At 32.8% G+C, this 20,220-nt stretch overlaps 1 protein-coding gene across 5 annotated transcripts in view; it reads left to right on the top strand.

The window, feature by feature from the left end:
- The window catches only part of LOC136989047 (AP-4 complex subunit epsilon-1-like), a 99,813-nt gene that overhangs the window by 77,622 nt on the left and 1,971 nt on the right, over positions 1-20,220 (top strand). For 4 of the 5 annotated variants that reach the window (XM_067287128.1, XM_067287129.1, XM_067287131.1 and 1 more), the window contains 4 exons: positions 1,074-1,188; positions 6,728-6,860; positions 6,919-7,033; positions 15,388-15,471. In XM_067287128.1, coding sequence (XP_067143229.1) covers positions 1,074-1,188; positions 6,728-6,860; positions 6,919-7,033; positions 15,388-15,471 — 447 coding nt within the window. The remainder of the gene's footprint in view (positions 1-1,073; positions 1,189-6,727; positions 6,861-6,918; positions 7,034-15,387; positions 15,472-20,220) is intronic. The other variant, XM_067287130.1, reaches the window with a different exon arrangement.

The following is a 20,220-nucleotide window of genomic DNA, read 5'->3' as shown; positions in this document are numbered from 1 at the left end:
CCATTCAGTTTTATCAAACACTGAGAACAAAGGTGTATTGGTATATCTGGAGGGCTGGTGCTCAGATAGCGGTAGCACTTCACATATATGCTCCTCTTGTAATAGTTTTCACAATATGGAGTAAATGTGAAATAGGAAAGTGTGCTTAGTAGATAAATCAGAAACCAATGTAACAGCAACAGGTCAAGTTAATTTAAGAGTTAACAATGACAAAAGTGACAAAACAGTCGCACTAAATGAGGCCCTGTATGTACCGAAGTTTAGTACAAATTTGATGTCAGAGCAAAGATTACTGACAAAAAGCTTCAAAGTTGTTTTCCTTAAAGATAAAGCCAAAGGATAAAGCCTATCAGATCCAGCTCATTAGAGGAGCAAACCACTTCATTACATTTATCAATGATAAATCAAGGTGAACCGAAGTGAGATTTCTAAAGGTATAGAATGAAGATTTGAAAGAATTCAAAAATTTTAAGAACATGGTTTAGAATCAAACAGGTAGGAAAATATAGAAACTCCAATTCAACAATGGTAGCAACAATTCATTCATGGTTTAGACCCACTCTTTTTTTCCCTTTGGATTTCACTGAGGATTGTGGTAGATCAACTTTGTAGTTTTATGTATGTCTCGTGCCTTTGTTTGTAGTCTATATACCTTGAGTCAATAAAACAACAGTTTCTGAATATACAAAACAAAACTTTATCACATTGAATCAAATACACTACTTGAGAAAAATATGTGCAGATCAAGTATTCACCACAATAGCATTCAGTAGTAGTTTGTGTTTGGAATGTCAGAAGCTGAAGAAGTACTGTTTGATGATTCAGTGGCATGAGAATGGGTTATCCTAACCATTTTCCATCAGTGAAAACACAAATCTTCATATATCAATTTCATGTAAAACAAAACCTTACTGTAGTTGGAATAGTATAGAATTAAAGTGTATGAAATTGTTACTTTTTTATATAAGAATTCTTTTTGTTTTACTTTTGTTATATTTTTTTAGTAATAATAAAATTGATTTAATCAATTAGATTATGTTCCTTGAAATTTACAAATATTCTTTTTTGTTTAGATAGATCCAACGTTATCTTTTGTAGACAGCTTTGTTTGTGAAGCATTAGAATCTGGTGCAGCACCTTACAAGCCCCAAAGCATTCTTAATTTATTGCAGGCTCCAACAGAATCAGGTAATTTATTATAGTACTCATTCTGATTATTTAGAAATAAAATTATTACATTTTATTTGTTTTATATTAAATAATTTTACTTGAATTTATATTAACACTTTCAGTGTGGCTACTATGTGAGATTTGGGAATGAGCTTCATAACAAAGTTTTCTCACAATTTTTTTCATTGAAGTTATTACACTATTATTATTACATAACTTAATGTTTAGTTCTTTTAAAATATAAATAAGCAAAAACATCACAATTATTGTGATTTAATGTATATTTTTGTGGAGTGCTAATTTACATATTTACTGGAATTACATATAAACGAAACCAAAAACTAAAATCCTGATGTACACATCATCATCATAAGTTTTTGTCATGTGATAAAAAACAATCAACAGGATGAAAATCAACTATTACTCAAACAGAATTGAGTGTGAAATTTTCATATGGTGCAATTATTAAAAAAAATCTAAAAAATTGGATTTTTGTTTTTGTTTACATTAAATTCAAATTATCAGGCCTCGGAGTCGCTCACTTTTCTCACTTGTACTCACTTTTCTGAAGTATCCTCACTTTTCTCACTTTTCAGGTCATTTTCTCACTTTTCTCACTTTTTTGGTCATTTTCACGTGCTTAATTAAGATGTGGGGCAAACCAAAAATAATTTTAAAGCCAAACGAATTGCCGAATTATCGGACTATCAGAATAGAATTTTTTAGAAGAAAATACGCGGCCCTGAGCAGACTCAAAATTGCAACTGCCCGCTCAGTGTCGTTAGGTTATAGAAAACAAAAATTTATTTAACGTATTTAAAAAAATCTTTTATGCACTTAAAAAATCCCTCTCATTACAAATTCAGAAGCCAGTGTTGAGTAAAGTTATGTACTCATGCCATATTTTCATTATTCGCCAAAATCTACCTTATCCGAATTGCATTTCCTTCTACAGAGTTTAAAAATAAGTATTCTAAGCATCCCTGCAGTTTTGGCTGTTTTCTAAGAAAATCACTAAAGTCCTTTTGCAGGGGAAAGCACATTACGCAGAGGGATTAATCTCTCAAGCTGACAACACTGCTGCCGCTTTTAAATTCAAAATATATAATTATTAAAATTAACACGAGATAGTAGCGTAACCTCCTACCACTAAAAAAGATTTCGTTTCTGACCATTTAGTTATCCTGGTTATAGCCCAATAATTTGGCAGATTATTTGGTTTTAATTAACAATCGGGTTATGGAGTTGTCGTTTACAAAAATATTTTTTTACTTGATTTATCTTTAAATAATTTCATAAACTTGAGTTTAATAAAATTACTTTAATGATTTCATAGCATATTGTTAACGTTAAATCACATCTACATCTTCCCATAAATGTATGTTTAAATTGACTACAAGTATAATTATTCCATATAGTAAGTGTTATTTTCATAAAATGTGTGATTACTTTGCTTGTGAAATATCCATTTTTTAATCTTCTCTTATGCCGATTATAATTGTGCATTAATTGAGAGACTAAAAAAGTAAACGAAAATGTAAATTCATATTTACATATAAAATTTACCAAATAAATTAAAATATTCGAAGTGTTGTAAAAAGTACAACACGTAATTGCTTGTGAGAAAGATTTTCACAGGCTTCCCAAAGGTTAACAACTTTGCAACGATGTTGGTTTTTATTCATCTGCAGGAAAAAGTTCTTTGTTATTTATGAAATCATTAATAAAATATTATTTTACTTATATTATTTGGAGTATATTTATTTCAGATTTATTATTTTATTTGGAAATCAATATTTACACATCTCGAAGCATTAAAAAATAAACAGTTTCTGATAATGATAAATATCCGAGAATAGCCAAATTAGTGAAATCAGCATCGAAAATCCCGTTCCCATGAATGAGAGGATCAATTTTATGCCGGGCACTTTCTCCTGATAGAGCATCAGTGTTGGAAAGAATGCTTAATTCACTTTTGATTGTTAAGGAGGGACTAAACATGTATGACCAAAGCCCACACCTTGTACCTATTGCAAAGAACGACTGAAATTAGCTTCCTCGGTACATAGAAATTATCAAGAACGATTGGAAAATGAAAAGAAGTTAAAAGAATAAGAGAAACGGAAAAAAGAGCACAGAAATGTTTTGAAGAACAACAAAAGAAAGCTGTTCGTAACATGAAGATTATGGAACGGCAACTGAGTTTAAACCAGAAAAATGTAGAAGAAAATGAAATACATGCGACAGTCTAAGTTTTGTTAGAAGCAGCAAACAAAAAAACTGGAGAAGGCTATTAACAGCAAGAACATGAATGAAGTACAAGCAGCACGTGTGATGCTTATTAGTGTTAAGTGTTCAAAAGCAAGAGGAAGCGAAATAGAAGGAAGTTGATAACATGCAGAATAATCTTAATAAAAGAACATCATCTTTCATGACTGATTATTTACAGAAGCCAAAGACTTTTCAAGTATTCATGGTTTACTGGAAATACAGAAGCCACTGGTTATCGGGAAACAGAAAAAAAAAAACGCGATATAACCGAGTAATAAAAATTCTGGGCTTTTACTAAACAGATTATACATGCTATGGAATCTCTGTTCTTTCATCAGCAAGTGTTTCTGATATAAAATAAGCTTAGTTTTTCAATCCTGAATTTTATTCGTAGGTTATATCGAATTAATTGACGTTTACGTAAACATCGAAACCATGAACGCCCATTTAGCATTGTTTCTTTAACAATGACATTGAAAGACAAATACTGTCGATATAAAAACAAAACATCAATTGCGATTTTATTATACAGTACTATATAAATCGCTTATTAGAAATTCGTGTAGTTTATATTTTTCAATAAAAATTATAAATGCTGTAATTGAAAATTTAAAAAAAATGAATATTGAATATATAATAGAACATCAAAACTTATAAAATTACAGAGTAAAAATTCTCTAAAAAGCAAAATGAAGTTACTACTGTATAAAAATTTTAGAAGTTTTCGTTCAGAATTAGAGAGATCTTTTCCTTACACGTTATGCGGTGAATTCGAAATTTCACACCTTTATGTGAATTGACGCAATACCGTTAATTCACATAAATGTATGAAATTTCAAATTCACAGAAACTTGTAAATGAGGAGACTGTGCTTAAAACTAATAAATAAACAACTTTTATATCAAAAGGAAACAAATGACAATCGATCTATCCACCTGTTCTGCATATTTAGCTCTTTCTCGTATTTCGTTGCAAATAGAAATTCATTGGTAATTGGTAATTTAAAATTAATTGACTCAAATGCTTTTAAAATTTAGGGGACCAAAAAAATGCGATATAACGAGTGGCTACTATATTACAGTATATACAGAAATTTTTAAAATGTGTTTAACCATAACAGAATAAAAAGAAATAACAATTTTTACTGCTGTTTTGCTGAGTTTTCCTTCTGTGTTTTCACTTTGTTTTGTCACTATTGCACTCACTTTTTATTCACTTTTTCTGTATTTCAACTCACTTTTCTCACTTTTTCAAAGGGGAAATAGCACTCCTAGGCCTGAATTATAAACAATCAAATCTGTATCAACACATTCTTACTTATTACATATCAAATTAAATGGGAGAAAACAATCTTTAACATATACAAAGAATAAAAACCATAAAGTTATTCCTTTTCAAATAAGTGACTTTAAAAAAGGTCAACAATGGTTAGTCCACAGAAACATGACACCTAAAAAACATCAGTCCCAAAAGTGATAATACTTTTTGTACTCCCTCTGAAATTCATCAAAATTACTTTATTATATCATTGTAAACATAGTAAAATATACTTATTAGGGAAATATTGTGAGTCAGTAAAAAAAAAAAAATTATTAGTAGTAGGAAAATGTGACTTTAAATCATTTGTTGGATTTACTTTTATTGATTCTGATCAATTATTTCATAACATAGTATTTCAGTTATTGAATATATGCAACTGAAGTGTTTATTATTAATGTATAAGACCACCTGAAAATGCAATGGCTGTATCAGATCTTTTTTCTCAGATTAAACACAGTAATTATAAGACATAAATTATTATAAATCATGCAAAATATTTTTAATACATTTTTAAGTTTTCTATTCCTCTTAATCACTATTTCTGGAACAGTATTTATACTTTATGAAAATAGTGCTGAGTACCAACATTTATACATTAGTCTACTGTATACTGACAATACAGGTGCAGCAAATAATTTTCAGTTTTTAGATTTGTATCAAAAAGGGTTGGGCCAAGAAGAAGCAAAGTAAAGAGGATGGGAAGTTGAGCCACCCACTCATGAGAGGTAGAATGAACAGAGCAAAGGAAAGGGGATTTGTCTATGGAAGGTTGGCCCCTCACAGAGTTGAATTGTCATGAAATTTTTGTTATGAATAGTCTATATTGGGAACAAGTGAGCCAGGCCCATAGGGTGAGTGAACAAAGTGAACTACATAACCATGGCATTGAATTTTTTTCTGTGGGACATTAAAAAAAATTGTGATGTTCAACTGATGCAAAAATAAATTTTTTTCCTGTGTTCAATTTAAATGGAGAAAATTTGAAAGGAAAGTTTTTTGTGTGGTTTGAATAAAAACTGATTTTTTCAATTAATTTGAGTGTGGAAGGGCATTTTGAAAAGGACCCAAATTTAGTTTGTTAGGGAATTCTCACTTGGAATTAGACAGATGAAGATATATGTATTATTGAAATTTTTGTTATAAATAGGCTATATTGGGAACAAGTGAGTGAAGCAAGCAAATTGATTATTTTCCATCAACATTAATTTTTGAAAATTCCAAATATATTGTGAAAATTATTTTTATTTAATTTATTTATTTATTTATTGGATATAAAAATTAATATTATAGATTTATTTAAGTAATCAGGGTTCTTTAAAAGAAAAATTCTAGAAATTTTAGTATATTAGAACAGTTTGATTTTAATTATTTTTTTTAATTGTATTTTTGGTAACTCAGTGGTTTTGGAACACTTGTGTTCTGTAGAACACTGGTGTTCCACAAAAGAAAAGATTTTAAAATTTTTACTCAAATTTATTCCCATTGCTATATTTGTAGACAATCCCATGTTTCTATTTTATTCAATATATTAAAGTTTATTGCTTCATTGTTTCCTGAGAATAGTGAACATAGAATTGCTTATCAATTTTTGAATGTATTGATGCTAATTCTCCGTGTAATAAAAAGTATATGAATGGTGTTCTGTGGCCTCAGAAAGGTTGAGAATTACTGTGGCAACTTGTAAGGATCATAATTGAAATATCTACTTTATAATTAAATGGAACATTAAATTTAGATTTGTGAAACAGTATTAACTTTTAAATTGTATTAATAAAAATCTTTTATTGATTGATGATATATTTTTTAACTTTCTGAAGTGTTTTTAAAAAGTTGAAGAGCATTTTTCATAGAATTCAAAATAATTATGGTTATTGGATTTATTTTGAAGATATTTACTAATTCTAAAATTAAAAATAAATCATAACACAATATGTATAGTTTTTTTAATATTGATGATGATTTTCAGAAGCAGACATTTTACATACAGAAGAATTTCAGTTTAATATTGAGAATTCAGATTCAAGGAGTGATTCACAATCTATTGTTTGTTCTCCATCTTATCATTCTCTTTGTTCTGAGAATTTTCCAACGCAAGAAAGGTAAGTTAATTCATAAATATAAAAATTAGATTACAGACGAAGAGTAACTTTTTTGTAGTCCTTACAGAAGTGATCATGTACGAGCAAAAATTGTGTGGACTAGAGAGGGAAGATTAAAAGAAAAAAGTATGGGATCTGCTAGTAGTTCTTTTGCACCAAGTAATGATAAACAGGTAAAGTGTAAAAAGTTGTTAGGGTACATTTCAAACATTTTGATCATATAGAGTGTCCAGAAAGTTACTGTGAAGTGAAAACTTTGTATTGATATTATTGATATGAATGATATTAATGTTACATGCTTAGTGTGGGAACGCCGACAGGTAGGACGGAGTCGTACCTCCTTTTTTTTTCTCGGCGTTCAGGTCGGAAAGACCCAACCCACTGTCTAGGATGGCTAAATTTATCATAATATCCCGACTTGTCGGGATCGGTTAGTTAATAGTCAGGTCGAGTGGAGGAAGTGTGGGGTCGTCAATAAGAAAAACGGCAATATCCGTAGTAGCAGGACAACACAGATAAGATTTATTCGAACAGAGAATCGATTACATCGAAGCGACGCATTCCGTCCCTAATCGCGGGAGAGAGAGAGCTCACAATTGTTAGGGGATTCATACCTCTCGGTTATCGCTTATGATCGAGAAGGTTCTTCGGGTCGGCTGAAGGTTCTTCTAGTGTCTTCCCTGGCGGTGAGCAGCAGGATCGGCTTCGAGGCGGAGGCTCCGGCATCTGGAATGGCCTTCGTACAGGACTCGGGTCAGCGGGTCGTTCCCCTTCTTCCGACCTCTTTCTTAGATATCTTCCCCCTTTATATACCCCCGGTCCCTTCCGTAACGATCACCAATCGCGATGGAGGGTGGTGACTTGAGTTCCATGACGCAGGTGGGATCCGAAGAAGGAGGGAAGCGGGTTTGACGGCGGAAGACTGTACATCCTTCGAAGCTCGATCGTTATCTCCCGAGGGGATTTGAAATAATGAAAATTTAAAATCGGACCGGCTCAATTCGGTCCTCACACTTAGCGTTGCATATGAGACCTGTAAGTTGTATATTCTGCATTTCCACTTTGCAGTACATAGTTTTGCCTCTTGCAGACAAATGTTGTGGTGTTTAGACTATAGTTTATGGAAACTTCTTCGCTGGTCACATAATCTCCTGTGGAATTTGGCCTGCTTGGTCTATGGACCTCAGTTCCCTGAATTTTGCGGCCTCTCGGGGGATATTTCCAGCATTTACTGGAGATGAAACTGTAGTATCATACATAAAACTTCACTTAAACCTTTTCCACTGCACAATAAATTTTCAGACATCATGTATTAGAAAAGTTTTATTTAATCACATATTGTGAGTTTCAAAAAATGTAGCAAACTATTATTTCATTATTAGTAAATCTTCCAGTCTTGTTTAGTGATATTTTTAGAACTTTTCTCTTCTGAAATTGTTTTTATTTCTAAAGTATTGATTTTTTTGTATAAATAAATAAAAATATTCATGCTGTTTAATTTCTGTAAAATATTTTTTACATACTTGTATTTTTAAATATATATGTTATAGAAATTATGATGAAATTCATTAATTTGATATTAAGGATTATGAGAGATTAAAAAAAAAATAGATATTATCAGTGCTGTAACTAGCCATTCCTGTGTCCTGTGCAAGAATTTGCATTTAGGCCTCTTAATTAATTAGGTTTGGGAAAATAATAAAACAAATACATGCATTTTGAAGTGGGCCTTGTGCACCTGCCTAGTTACAGCACTGGATATTATTCTATTAATAGAAATATAAAAACAATTCTTGAGCCCAGATAAATCATTCTTTAATCTAATTTTTAATTAATTTGGCCTGAAGGTAGGCTGTAACATTGCCATGTTGTATCAAGATTAATGATTATTTGGAAATTAATTTTGAATTTAATTAGAAATTTCTAGAAAGAAAGGTTGATTTAGAGTGGGACTTAAACCTACTATTTTCTCTTATTGTTACAGATGTGTTATTTTATGTGGATCTTCATATCAGCTTTTTTTTCAAAACATGATAATTTTTAATTAACAAGTAACTTTATTAACAGAAATTTAGCAGTTTAATTTATAGCATTCTAGAAGTAACATACAAATCAATAAACATATTGTATATAGGTTGATTAAAAAAGTTTAATGTGACAAGTACAATAACTTAAAAACATTGTAAGCCAGTCATACTTCTTAGTGTCACATGAGAAAATATTTAAATCGTGAGCATTTATTTATTGGGTTGTTCAGAACATAATTTCATTTTTTCTCCATGGAAAAAAAAAACGATTTCCAGGGCTTAAAGTGACTCTCTTTTTTAGCTTTTTCTGAGAAAAACTCACTTTTTTAGCTTTTATCACTTCCCATGTGAAATTTTTTTTTCGTAAATGCGCTCAGGAGCGAAATAGCAACCAGCACTTCCCCGTATGCCTTATGGACTGTGCGCAACATGTTAAGGCACTGTCGTACATACATGTAGTGTACTACATTTATATAGACTAACAAAACGAGGAGCTTCCCAAAGCTTGATACTCTGCACATGCTGTAGGAATTTGCACATGGGTTCTCCTTGCTTGTATCCTTGTGAAATACCGATCTCCGCAGCGCTTCGATATAATCACGCTGCATTAAGTCAAGTACACTTCTAGTTCGGCGTTAAGAGTGATTTTTATACAGCATTATTTTTAGCATTTGTATTTATTTAAGCACAGTGGACAAAAGAAAGAAATAGATTTTATTTAATACTAACAGTAGAAACTCATGTTTTAGCAACGGAAAATCGTATAGAACCCAATACTTTCTGAAGTAAGTTGCTAAGCAAACTTCTTCCCAACTGCCTGCTATTCTTTAGCTTAAACGATGACATTTACTCGTTTTTGACTACCGTAGAAAAACCGAAAAAATAATTGTTGAGCAATAATAAATTTGATTTCTACTGTTATTATTAAATAAAATGTTGTAGGACACTCGTTTCAAAGCTTGTATCTTTCTAGCACTCTGTAAAATTAAAGATCGAGCGAATCTCGTGCCAGGAAATACAAGATTTTAAACTAATATCCTAAATATTAATAACTTCTGTAGAGACAATCTTTAGACAAAGACAAAAGTTTGGTTTTAAGTGGGTGCTTATATATTTGGCATGCACCATGGTTTTCTGCATTCTAACGGTGTCCTTCATTTTCCATTTCGACAAACTATAAAACTCTTCATGCACGTGCGCATTCGAACAGCTGCGGTCAATCCGGCACCAAATTAAAAAATTAATTTGTAAATATTTAGCGTCGAAAAACCGCTATTTTCACTTTAATCTAGCTTTTCGATATGCTTCTAGTCGAACTCAGTCAAAAAATTAATTTAATTATAATTTATTGAAGATTTTAATATTTTAATATTAGAAAGTAATTAGCATAAATACACGGTGTCATGTCTCATCTTCGCTCCCGTTCAAGTTTATTGTCCTATACATGCGCCGATGTTTGTTTTTACTTCTGCTGGGGTTTTATTTCAACCTCGACCATTTGGTTACGCAAAGTGGGGAGACGGGCATCATGTGATCGCGTACTTGACTTTTTACAAGTTTCCTTACCTCGAAAGAAACTTATACTTTTTCTTGATTTTAATTATTATTAATTAACTTTTTTGATGGATTCTTATATCGTTGTATTATCTAAAGTTGCAGATATAAATGCGTAAAACTTTATTTAAAAAATTGTTTTTCTTATACAGTCAAACCTGTTTTTATGCGGGGAATAGGGACCGCATTAAAAAAAACGCATAAAAAAATCTCACGAAACTTCACGAATGGCTGTAAATAATAGTTTTCGCAACACAATTAAAAAATATTTTTTTTATGCAGTCAACAGGGACCGCATAAAAAAAGTCTCACATAGAAAATAACTCAAAACCGTACGAAATAGAATTTATTGACAACAGATGTCAGCACTTGACTGCATCGTCTGGTCTATCGTCTGTTTTACATATTTTTGTCCAGGTGATGTTTTGTTGACTTAAAAAGTAAATTATTTCATTTTTCGCATATTCATGCAATAATATTACTATAATAAGTGCATTTATGCTATAATAAGTCAACGTAAGACATGACGAATCGCACGAGACTAGTCGCCAACTATACCGCACAAATAAAAATCGCACATAAAAAGAGCGCATAAAAACAGGTTTGACTGTATTTTAAAATTCAAAAATAAATTAAATGTCGGAAATGCTAAACTATAAGTACAGTGTGTTTGACATTATCATTGTGAACAGATACAGCCAATTATTTTATAAACATATTTATTATTTCAATTTTTATAAATTATTTAATTTGATGCAACGTAATCAATTAATTACTGTGGCGCGTTAACATGGGCGTAGCCAGGAATGGGCATGGGTGGGCACACCCCCCAGTTAACCTGGTGCTCCTCCCCAGAAAATTACAGCCCGGCCCCCACGCAGTTAACTTGGTGCCCCTCCCCAGAAAATTACAGCTTCTACTAGGCTCCCCATAACAACGCGTTAATTAATATGGAGGCGAGACTCGATTCAATTACTTTTTCATTTCAGACATTAATTACAGTGTTATTTTAATGTAATTTTATTATAATTAATAAATCTATATAGGAATAATATCTGTGTCTAATAAAACAAAGCGATTATAAAAATGAAAAGTGTGCGTTCCATCTCGATCTTTTGTGAGCGAAATTTCATGATTTTAATTTTTAAAAAATGAGATTTTTATTTATAATTTCTGTAATTTGATCTATAAGAGCAAAAAACTAAACTTATCAAATATCAACTCTCTGTAAATAATTTCATCATTTGCTTATTAACATCAGATTTGTTAAATTTCATGGGATTGTATATTTTTCAACTTGAGGGTAGTAGAAAGCTTTGTATATTTTCTCCCGTGAAAGTAATAGACTCTGCCAGTTCCCCACTGTGAAGGACAACAAACTGCTAAATGTTTAATTACATTGTTTTCATAAACTCTCTTCTCTGTCAGTTGTGGGTTGAATGACTAACAAATTGTTTTATTGTATTCAGGGGAATAGATTTGGAGACTAGTATTACCAGTAATGAATGCTGTAATTTTATTTTTAATCATTTAAAAAATATTGATAAAATTACCAAATAAATGATTGGGTCACAATTACTAGTGGTATTGCTATATAACAGACGTGGGCAAATGAGACTCCGAGAGCCGCATGCGGCTCTTGCTGAAAGTGTTAATTTCTGCTTTTTATTATTATTTTTACAGTTTTATTTCCACAATTTTGTGAAAATATGTTTATTAAAAAAATTCAATACTTGTTCTATATTATATAATAAAATCAGTACAGAACTGCAGTACAGAATAAAAAAGTACAGAACTGCGGCTCCCATGCATTTTGCAAAACCTACATTTCGGCTCCCACTGAACTTTTGCTTGCCCACCCCTGCTATATAATGAACATGCAACCCACTGATTCTGCCAGAAGTTGTTTTTTTTCTTCTTTAATTACATTTTTTTTATGAAGAAATCAAAAAATGTACCTTGAAATAAATGGCATTTGAAATTTGGCATGTTATATGGAAACACATTCTGGTAGTTATGTTACTATTCCATTTGCTTTGCTGTGTAACGGTGGGAATTCTGTACGGGGCACATGAAAACTTAATGCGGGCCTGTTCTGGCTTAATGCAGTCTTACTGGTCACTTTTCTGGAGTATAAACTCAGCCTAACTATTTTCATATTTAATCTTATCAGTCCACTTAATAATCAATCTAATATCATATGCAATGTTATTGATACAAAATATGTGTTCGTTTGTGTGTGGTTTTTTTAATAACGCCTGTTTTTGTTCATTTTAACACTATTAGCTTTTTTAGCTTTTTTTCAGTGTGAACTCTCTTTTCTCACTTTTTTTTATTGCCATGACTGCTTTAAGCCCTGAATTTCTTATAATATATAAATATTATATTGAATTACAGTAGAGCATCGTTTATCCGAATCAATTGGGGACTGGAGTTGTTCAGATAACTTATTTTTTCACATAACAGATTATGTAGAAAAAATATAGTTAACTTATCCCATGTTGAAATTTTTCTCCATTGCGTGTCGCTTCGCATTGAATTTTCGTCGATGTTAAGCCTAACGTAAATTTTTGAAAATAATAATCATGGCTATTGTATGGTTAAAAATTATTTCTTCATTCTGTACAAACAAAATAAATATATTGAAAAATATAAAAACAAAAAAATTATATTTTGGAACTTAATCTAGTATCAAAAACATTCGGTTCAACTGAAACGTTTTTGGTTAACCGCTGTTTCGGTTGATCGCTTTCGGATAAACAACGCTCTACTGTATATATTGATCATTTTGGTCCAATACCTTTTGCCATCTTTATGGTAATAGCATGATTCCATGCTCCATAAAATTTCTCATCTTTGATTACAAAAAACTGATCCAAGTGATTTTTGACATTCTCATTTGAAGTAAATGTTTTACCGTTTAAAAAATTTTATAAAGACCAAAACAAGTAATAGTGTGAGGGTGCCAGATCTGGCGAATATGGTGGGTGTGGTAGCACATCCCATCCAAGCTGTAACAGCTTCTGATGAGTTACCAAACTTGTGTGAGGTCTGGCATTATCGTGGTGAAACACTATACCTTTTCTGTTGATCAATTCTGGCCTTTTCTGTTCAACGGTATCACTCAATTTGTCTAGCTGACGGCAGTACACTTTTGAATCAATTGTGGAATTGTCTGGTAGAAGCTCAAAAAAAATAAACAATTTCCTTAAAATCACACCAAACAGAGAGCATCACTTTTTTCTGATGAATATCAGCTTTTGAAGTGCTTGGAGTTGACTCATCTCTTCTACTCCATGATCATTTCAAGTGATCGTAAATGATTTAATTCGACAAATTTAATCATTTAGCAATTTCTCGTGTTGTTATTTGGTGTTGCTTCAATCAATACCCTTATTTTGTCTTCATTAGCTTCAACTGGCCTTGCAGAACATGGTTCATCTTCAATATCAAAATTTCCAGAATGAAATTTTGCGAACCAGTTTTGGCATTGTTGTTCTGTCAACCAGTCTTCTCCATACACATCACACAATTTTTTTCTTGCTTGAACAGCATTCTTACTTTTTCGGTATTAAAAAAGCAAAATATGCCAAAAATGCTGCTTTTGATTTTTCATATTTGATGGGACAAAAAAAAATTGCAAAGAATCAAACAAAATTTTTTACAAATAAGCCTTGAAATGTCAGCTGTCAAAATATATGACGACAATAGAATTTAGAATGAAATTGGTGGATAAAAATACAATTAATCTCTCTGGTGGTAAAAAAATGAAATTACTTTCCAAACAACTTAATATTAGAGATAAGAAAGAGATAATAGTTGAAATATCTTGCCAGCATTACAAAGTCTACTTCTTGCAAGTGAACTTTTTGTTTGGTTATCTTATGGTTACATTATCATAGTAAGCAGCATTAATATGATAAACATTTAACTACAAAATAATTACAGTCAAACCTGATTTTATGCGGCGGATAGGGACCGCATAAAAAAAACCGCACGAAACTTCACGAGTGGCTTTAAAAAAATATTTTTTTAATTGTGTTGCAAAAACTATTTTTTTTATGCGGTCCCTATTGACCGCATAAAAAACGTCTCACATAGAAAATAACTCAAAACCGTACGAAATAGAATTTATTGACAACAGATGTCAGCACTTGACTGCATCGTCTCGTCTATCGTCTGTTTTACATATTTTTGTCCAGGTGGTGTTTTGTTGACTTAAAAAATAAATTATTTCATTTTTTGCATATTTATGCAATATTACTATAATAAGTTTATTTAGCTATAATAAGTCAACGTGAGACATGACAAATCGCACGAGACTAGTCGCCAACTATACCGCACAAATAAAAAATCGCATAAAAAAAGACCGCATAAAAACAGGTTTGACTGTATGTTGATTTGAATTTGTGATACATTGGCTTATTACTAATGATTTGGTTTTACTGTTTTATTAATAAATTGTTAGATGCTTTTTGTAAATTTTAATTTAGTTTCATAATCTAAGCCATATACTGCAAGTTGGGGATATTTGTGCTTTTTAATTATTTTTATTTAAATGATATTAAATTGTAATTTTTTATATTGATAAGCTACATCATCTGCTAGATCACTAATGATACATAGCTAGCAAGATTTGTTAGTTTATGTTTCAACAAGTTAGCAACTTTTAGATTTTTAAGAAAAATATATTTTATTTTTTTGTGCATCAGAAATGAATAAAAGTTATTGGTTAATATTATAAAAGAAGTGACTTTAATTACTTCTTTAAGCTATAGCCTTATAAAATCTGTCACATTTTACTAAAAAGTTTATTCTACTTAAATATTGAAGTACATAAAAATTGTTTTATATTTCAAATTTTAGGAGTTGCAGTTTATTTTGAAAACTTCAACTTATAATTTTAAAAAATTATTAAATAAACAAATAATAATTTTATATTTTAGACGCTTCAAACAACAGCACAAGAAGAAGAATTATGTAAAGCCTTATTTGCTGGAACAACTAGCATGGATGAAGCAGCTCAAAAGGTAAAATCAATAAGCATCAATTATTATTAATATTCTCTTTCAATGCTTTGTAATATGTGTTAACAATAAAGAATTTTTTTAATTAGCAGTAAAAGTTTCAAAAGTATCAATTTTTTCAGTCTTTTGTGGCTACAAAACCAAATTTCTACTTAAAAGAAGTTCCTTAACATGAATTTTTTTAATAAAATTATTTGTATTTAAACTAAAATTCAAATTCTAAAGGTTAAAAAATTTTTTGCAATCAGCAAATTACTTTGACAGTACTATTCATAATGTTTTTGTTATTAACCTATAATTTGTTACTTATTTCCCTGAGTAGTAACAACTCATTTTATTCAGACCTTTTCTACTATGAGTTTTGCAATACCAGATTTCTGTTTCCATTTAATTTTATCTAATTAACATGAACCAAATTTTTATTGTAATTTTCCTTTACTTTTATTAATTTTTTTAATTAGAATGATAAATTTTTTCTGTGCAAATTGCTCTTTTCACTTGATAGAAAATATATATATAATTAGTGAAGGGAAATAGATGAAGTGTGTGTAAAGTCACTCATCAGTTTTTTTCTTGTTTTAATGAAAAATGTGTAAATACTAAGATAGTTAAATAAAAATAAAAAATTGAAACAGTTGAGAGTCAGCACAAAAAAAAATCAATATTTTAGATTAATTTTTGATTTGTCATTTCTCAAGATTCCTACATATTTAGTCTTTATCATTTTTTGTTTTTTAAGTAGGAAATTCATTGAGAGCTGAGGAACTTCAAAAGAAAAATAACAACTCTAGGAAAATATAATTACATAGGGTGACTAAAAAGTGTTTGGATCTGAACATGTTCATGTTTTTCATTTTTTTAAAACTAATGAAAACAAGGAATTTCTATTTTATATTCCAATTTATATACAGCATGTTTATTATTGTTAATTACAGTTGTAACATCAATTTTCTGTATTAGTATTTAGTATGGCTTCCATCACTAGCCAAACATTCCTTTTCTGTTTTAGGGAAGCTTAGAATGGTATTAGCTAGCCTTTCCTAAGGTATGGAAGTCCATTCATTGTAAATATTCTCATCCAATCTCCCGAAAAACCTTGTAACCGGTGCAGTCCAAGTTGTTACGCAAACGTTTTCGGACCCTCACTAGGTCCTTCTTCAAGCGAAATTTTCTTTTTTGACCGTTCCATCGAATACTATCCTCCCAACAAATAAAAATTCGAATCGTCCGAATTCTGAATCTAAGGAAACCGCGTGCTATCCAATATTCCAAAGTTTTCGTCCGACGATCACGTGCTTATCTTCGTGACGTAATCATCCAACGTCAGTCTGATCGTAACTTTTTTGATGCGACTTCTCCTTAAGGGCCCTTGTTTTATTCATTTGGCCCTCATTGTTTCGAACCGTTGTCTTGAATTAGAGCCTGCCACGCTAAAGATAGCTTCATCTCGTCCTTCGAATTGATTGGTTGGGAGTACTCGAAGGCTTTACAAATCTCCATTTGCTCCAACCATCTGAGGTGGTCCGTGTGGCGAGTGGTGGTGATGAGTTTTGCATTCGCGAAGTCTGCAGATATTTCCGGGTCCGAGGCGTAAATCGCAAGTGCGGTGCTTTTTCTGTTAGCCCCAATGTCTTGCTGATGTTCCTTCCATCTAATCTCCACTGATCGTTTCGTGGCGCCGATGTACATTAAATTTCTATCAAATCTATGGTCCTTTAAAGGGACCGCGTACACCCCTGGTAGTTTTCTTCTGTCCGGTTCATCCTTATCATTACGTAGTATTTGAAACATCGACGGGCATCGTCTGTATGCTATGCGTATTCGTTGTTTTTTCGCGATACTTCTATATAACGATGCCAACCTGGGGTTGTAGGTTACTGGTACCATTCGTTGTGTTAGCTCTCCCATGTCGCCGTTGGGGGGTGGCGTCCTACTTGTATCATCTGCATATTGCTTCTCCAATCTCCGAATTAATCCATCAAATCCGTGCTCTTTTGCCAGTTCCCGCAGGTACCTCATTTCCTGTTTCCGTGCTTCCGTGTGGAGCAGTGCGTGTGCGCCCTTCTGACCAAAGCTCTGAACGCCGCGATTTTGTATTGGTAGGGGTCACAAGAATCCGCCGGTATGTAAGTCGGGAAATTTGTCGTCTTGCGGTATATGGAGGTATTAATGCTGTTTTCCCCTAACTCTATGCTCAGGTCCAGGAAATGTACCGCCGTCTCGCTATGCTGTTCAAGCTCGACGTTGAGGCCATACCGGTTGTCATTAAACCGCTCTATGAATACTTCGATGTCTATGTCCGTTTTCCATAGCACGATGATGTCATCGACATATCTTGCATATATGCTTATGTTGTTGTAGTACTGCGGAACTATCCTCTCTTCTAGTTGCCGAATTACCAGCTCACAGAGGTCGCCCGAGACCGCACTGCCCATGGGTACGCCTCTCCCCTGGGTGTAGGTAATTCCTCCAAATTGGAAAATCGAAGAGTAGCAAATCAAGTGCGCCAATTCCAAAATCTGATTGTGTAATCCCTCGTCGTTTACGTGTTGGAACAAAAAGTCTCTAAGTGCGCAAAAACATGGCGGTAGCTCGATGGATGGGTAGAGGGATCGGAAATCCATGACGGAGATCTGCTTCGGGCGTTCCGTGCTTCTAAGAGTTTCTATCAATTCCCCAGAACCGGTTATCGAGAATCGGTAACCCTGTAAGTATGGCGCCAATATATTATGTAGTGCGGTCTCCAATTTACGTGTAGGGGCGACTGCTTTATCCACTACTGGTCGGAATTTGTGCCCCTGCTTATGGGTTTTTGCGAAAGCAAAGAGCTTTGGTGTGTCGGGGGCGTCCACTACAATGTCTTTCATACCCAGTCTTGCTGCCAGTTTCGATTTCGAGAAGCGTTTAACTCTGTTTTGGAGCTTTTCAATCTCGTCGCTTCTTTGAACCATACATCTAGTATCGTTAATGTATTCGCGTAGCCCTGTTTCATATGTTTCCTTCCTCATCACCACAAACTCGTTGGTCTTATCCGCTCTGAGCAAAACGATGTTGTTGGCCCGGAACCATTTAATTGCTTTGGATAGTTCGTCTTTGAATCGAATCTCCTGCGCGGAGTCTTTGCCGTTCCTAATCCTGCATGTGGCCATCCATCTGTGCATCTCTTTCTGAATTTCATCCATGCCGAGTATAACATTTTCGATGTCCGGGATACATGCCTTAACCGCTTCTTTTTTGTGGGGTGTGGGTGCGTACTTCGGACCAAACTTTAGTATCCTTTGTACACTAATAGGAAGCTCCAAATCATCCCACACCGTATAACTGCAGTTATGCTGGGTTCTGTTCGCTGGTACTTGGTGACGTAAGATCCAGTTAAGTTTCTTTCTGTATTGTGCAGTTAGGGCACACCGAAGCCTTTCTTGGACAATGGTTATTTTGGCATTCTCCACCTTAAGCCTATGTGGATTCTCATGGAACATCTCGTCTTCCGTTCTTACGAGTTGCTTTAAGTTTGCATAAACCTGTTTTCTGGTGGCCCTTATTGCTCTGTTTAGACACATCCATCTAACTTTGGATAAAATTGGTTGATTTCCTTGTGGTAACTTTATACGGAAAATCGACACCGGGAAAACTTTTAATTCCCTGCAGGTCTTTAAAAAGAGAAGGTCTCTTAAAGAGAAGAGTCTCTTTGATGCGACTTCTCCTTAAGAGAAGAGTCTCTTAAGGAGAAGTCGCATCAAAAAAGTTTTGATCAGACTGACGTTGGATGATTACGTCACGAAGATAAGCACGTGATCGTCGGACGAAAACTTTGGAATATTGGATAGCACGCGGTTTCCTTAGATTCAGAATTCGGATGATTCGAATTTTTATCCGTTGGGAGGATAGTATTCGATGGAACGGTCGAAAAAGAAAATTTCGCTTGAAGAAGGACCTAGTGAGGGTCCGAAAACGTTTGCGTAACAACTTGGACTGCACCAGTTACAAGGTTTTTCGGGAGATTGGATTAGTATTAACCCGGTGTGTATAGGTGAATTATATGTAAATATTCTCATTTCTTGTCTGAGTTAATGTTTCTCGATGTAGCCCAAAGTTGGCTGGGTGCACAGACTTCTCTTAGTATTGGAAACGCATTTCCAATACTAATAAATCTTATACATCAGGCTATAAATTGGCTAATTAAATGATTGATATAAAGTAATTTGTTACTAGAGATAGACATTAGGCACCATCTCTTATAATTTATTTTGTATTTTAAATTATTTAACTGATGTAGCCCGATTTTTAAGGCAATCATTGGTATTTCATTATATACTCATCGGTTATAGTGATCATTTATTTAAATTATAAATCTTATACTTTTGAACTTGATCTCTGACTCTGTTCATCACTTAATCTACGAGGTGTGATAAGTCAGTGCACTCAGCCAACTTCAGGCTACATCAGGAAGTCCATTCATGTTGAACCAACCAAACATTTTCCATGGGATTCAGGTCTGGTGAATTTTCAGGCTACTCAGTCCACGTGGTGCTTCTGGGATGAAATAATTTTCAATTTCCTTGATGGAATCCTTATATTTATATGTAGTTGCATCATCTTACATAAAAGTCATGCTTTCTTGAAAAACATTGATCATGTTAGGGTTTCTCAAACGTGATCTCAGGATCTTGGCTGTTTTTTTTAACTGGGAAATCCCGCAAATTTCTTAAAAGTTAACCTTAACACACAAAAAAAGTTGAGGAAATTTTGCAA

This window comes from Centruroides vittatus, unplaced genomic scaffold (genome assembly GCF_030686945.1).
Source record: "Centruroides vittatus isolate TY-2023 unplaced genomic scaffold, ASM3068694v2 scaffold_435, whole genome shotgun sequence".
NCBI lineage: Eukaryota > Metazoa > Arthropoda > Arachnida > Scorpiones > Buthidae > Centruroides > Centruroides vittatus.
This window is presented reverse-complemented; position numbering and strand designations above follow the sequence as displayed.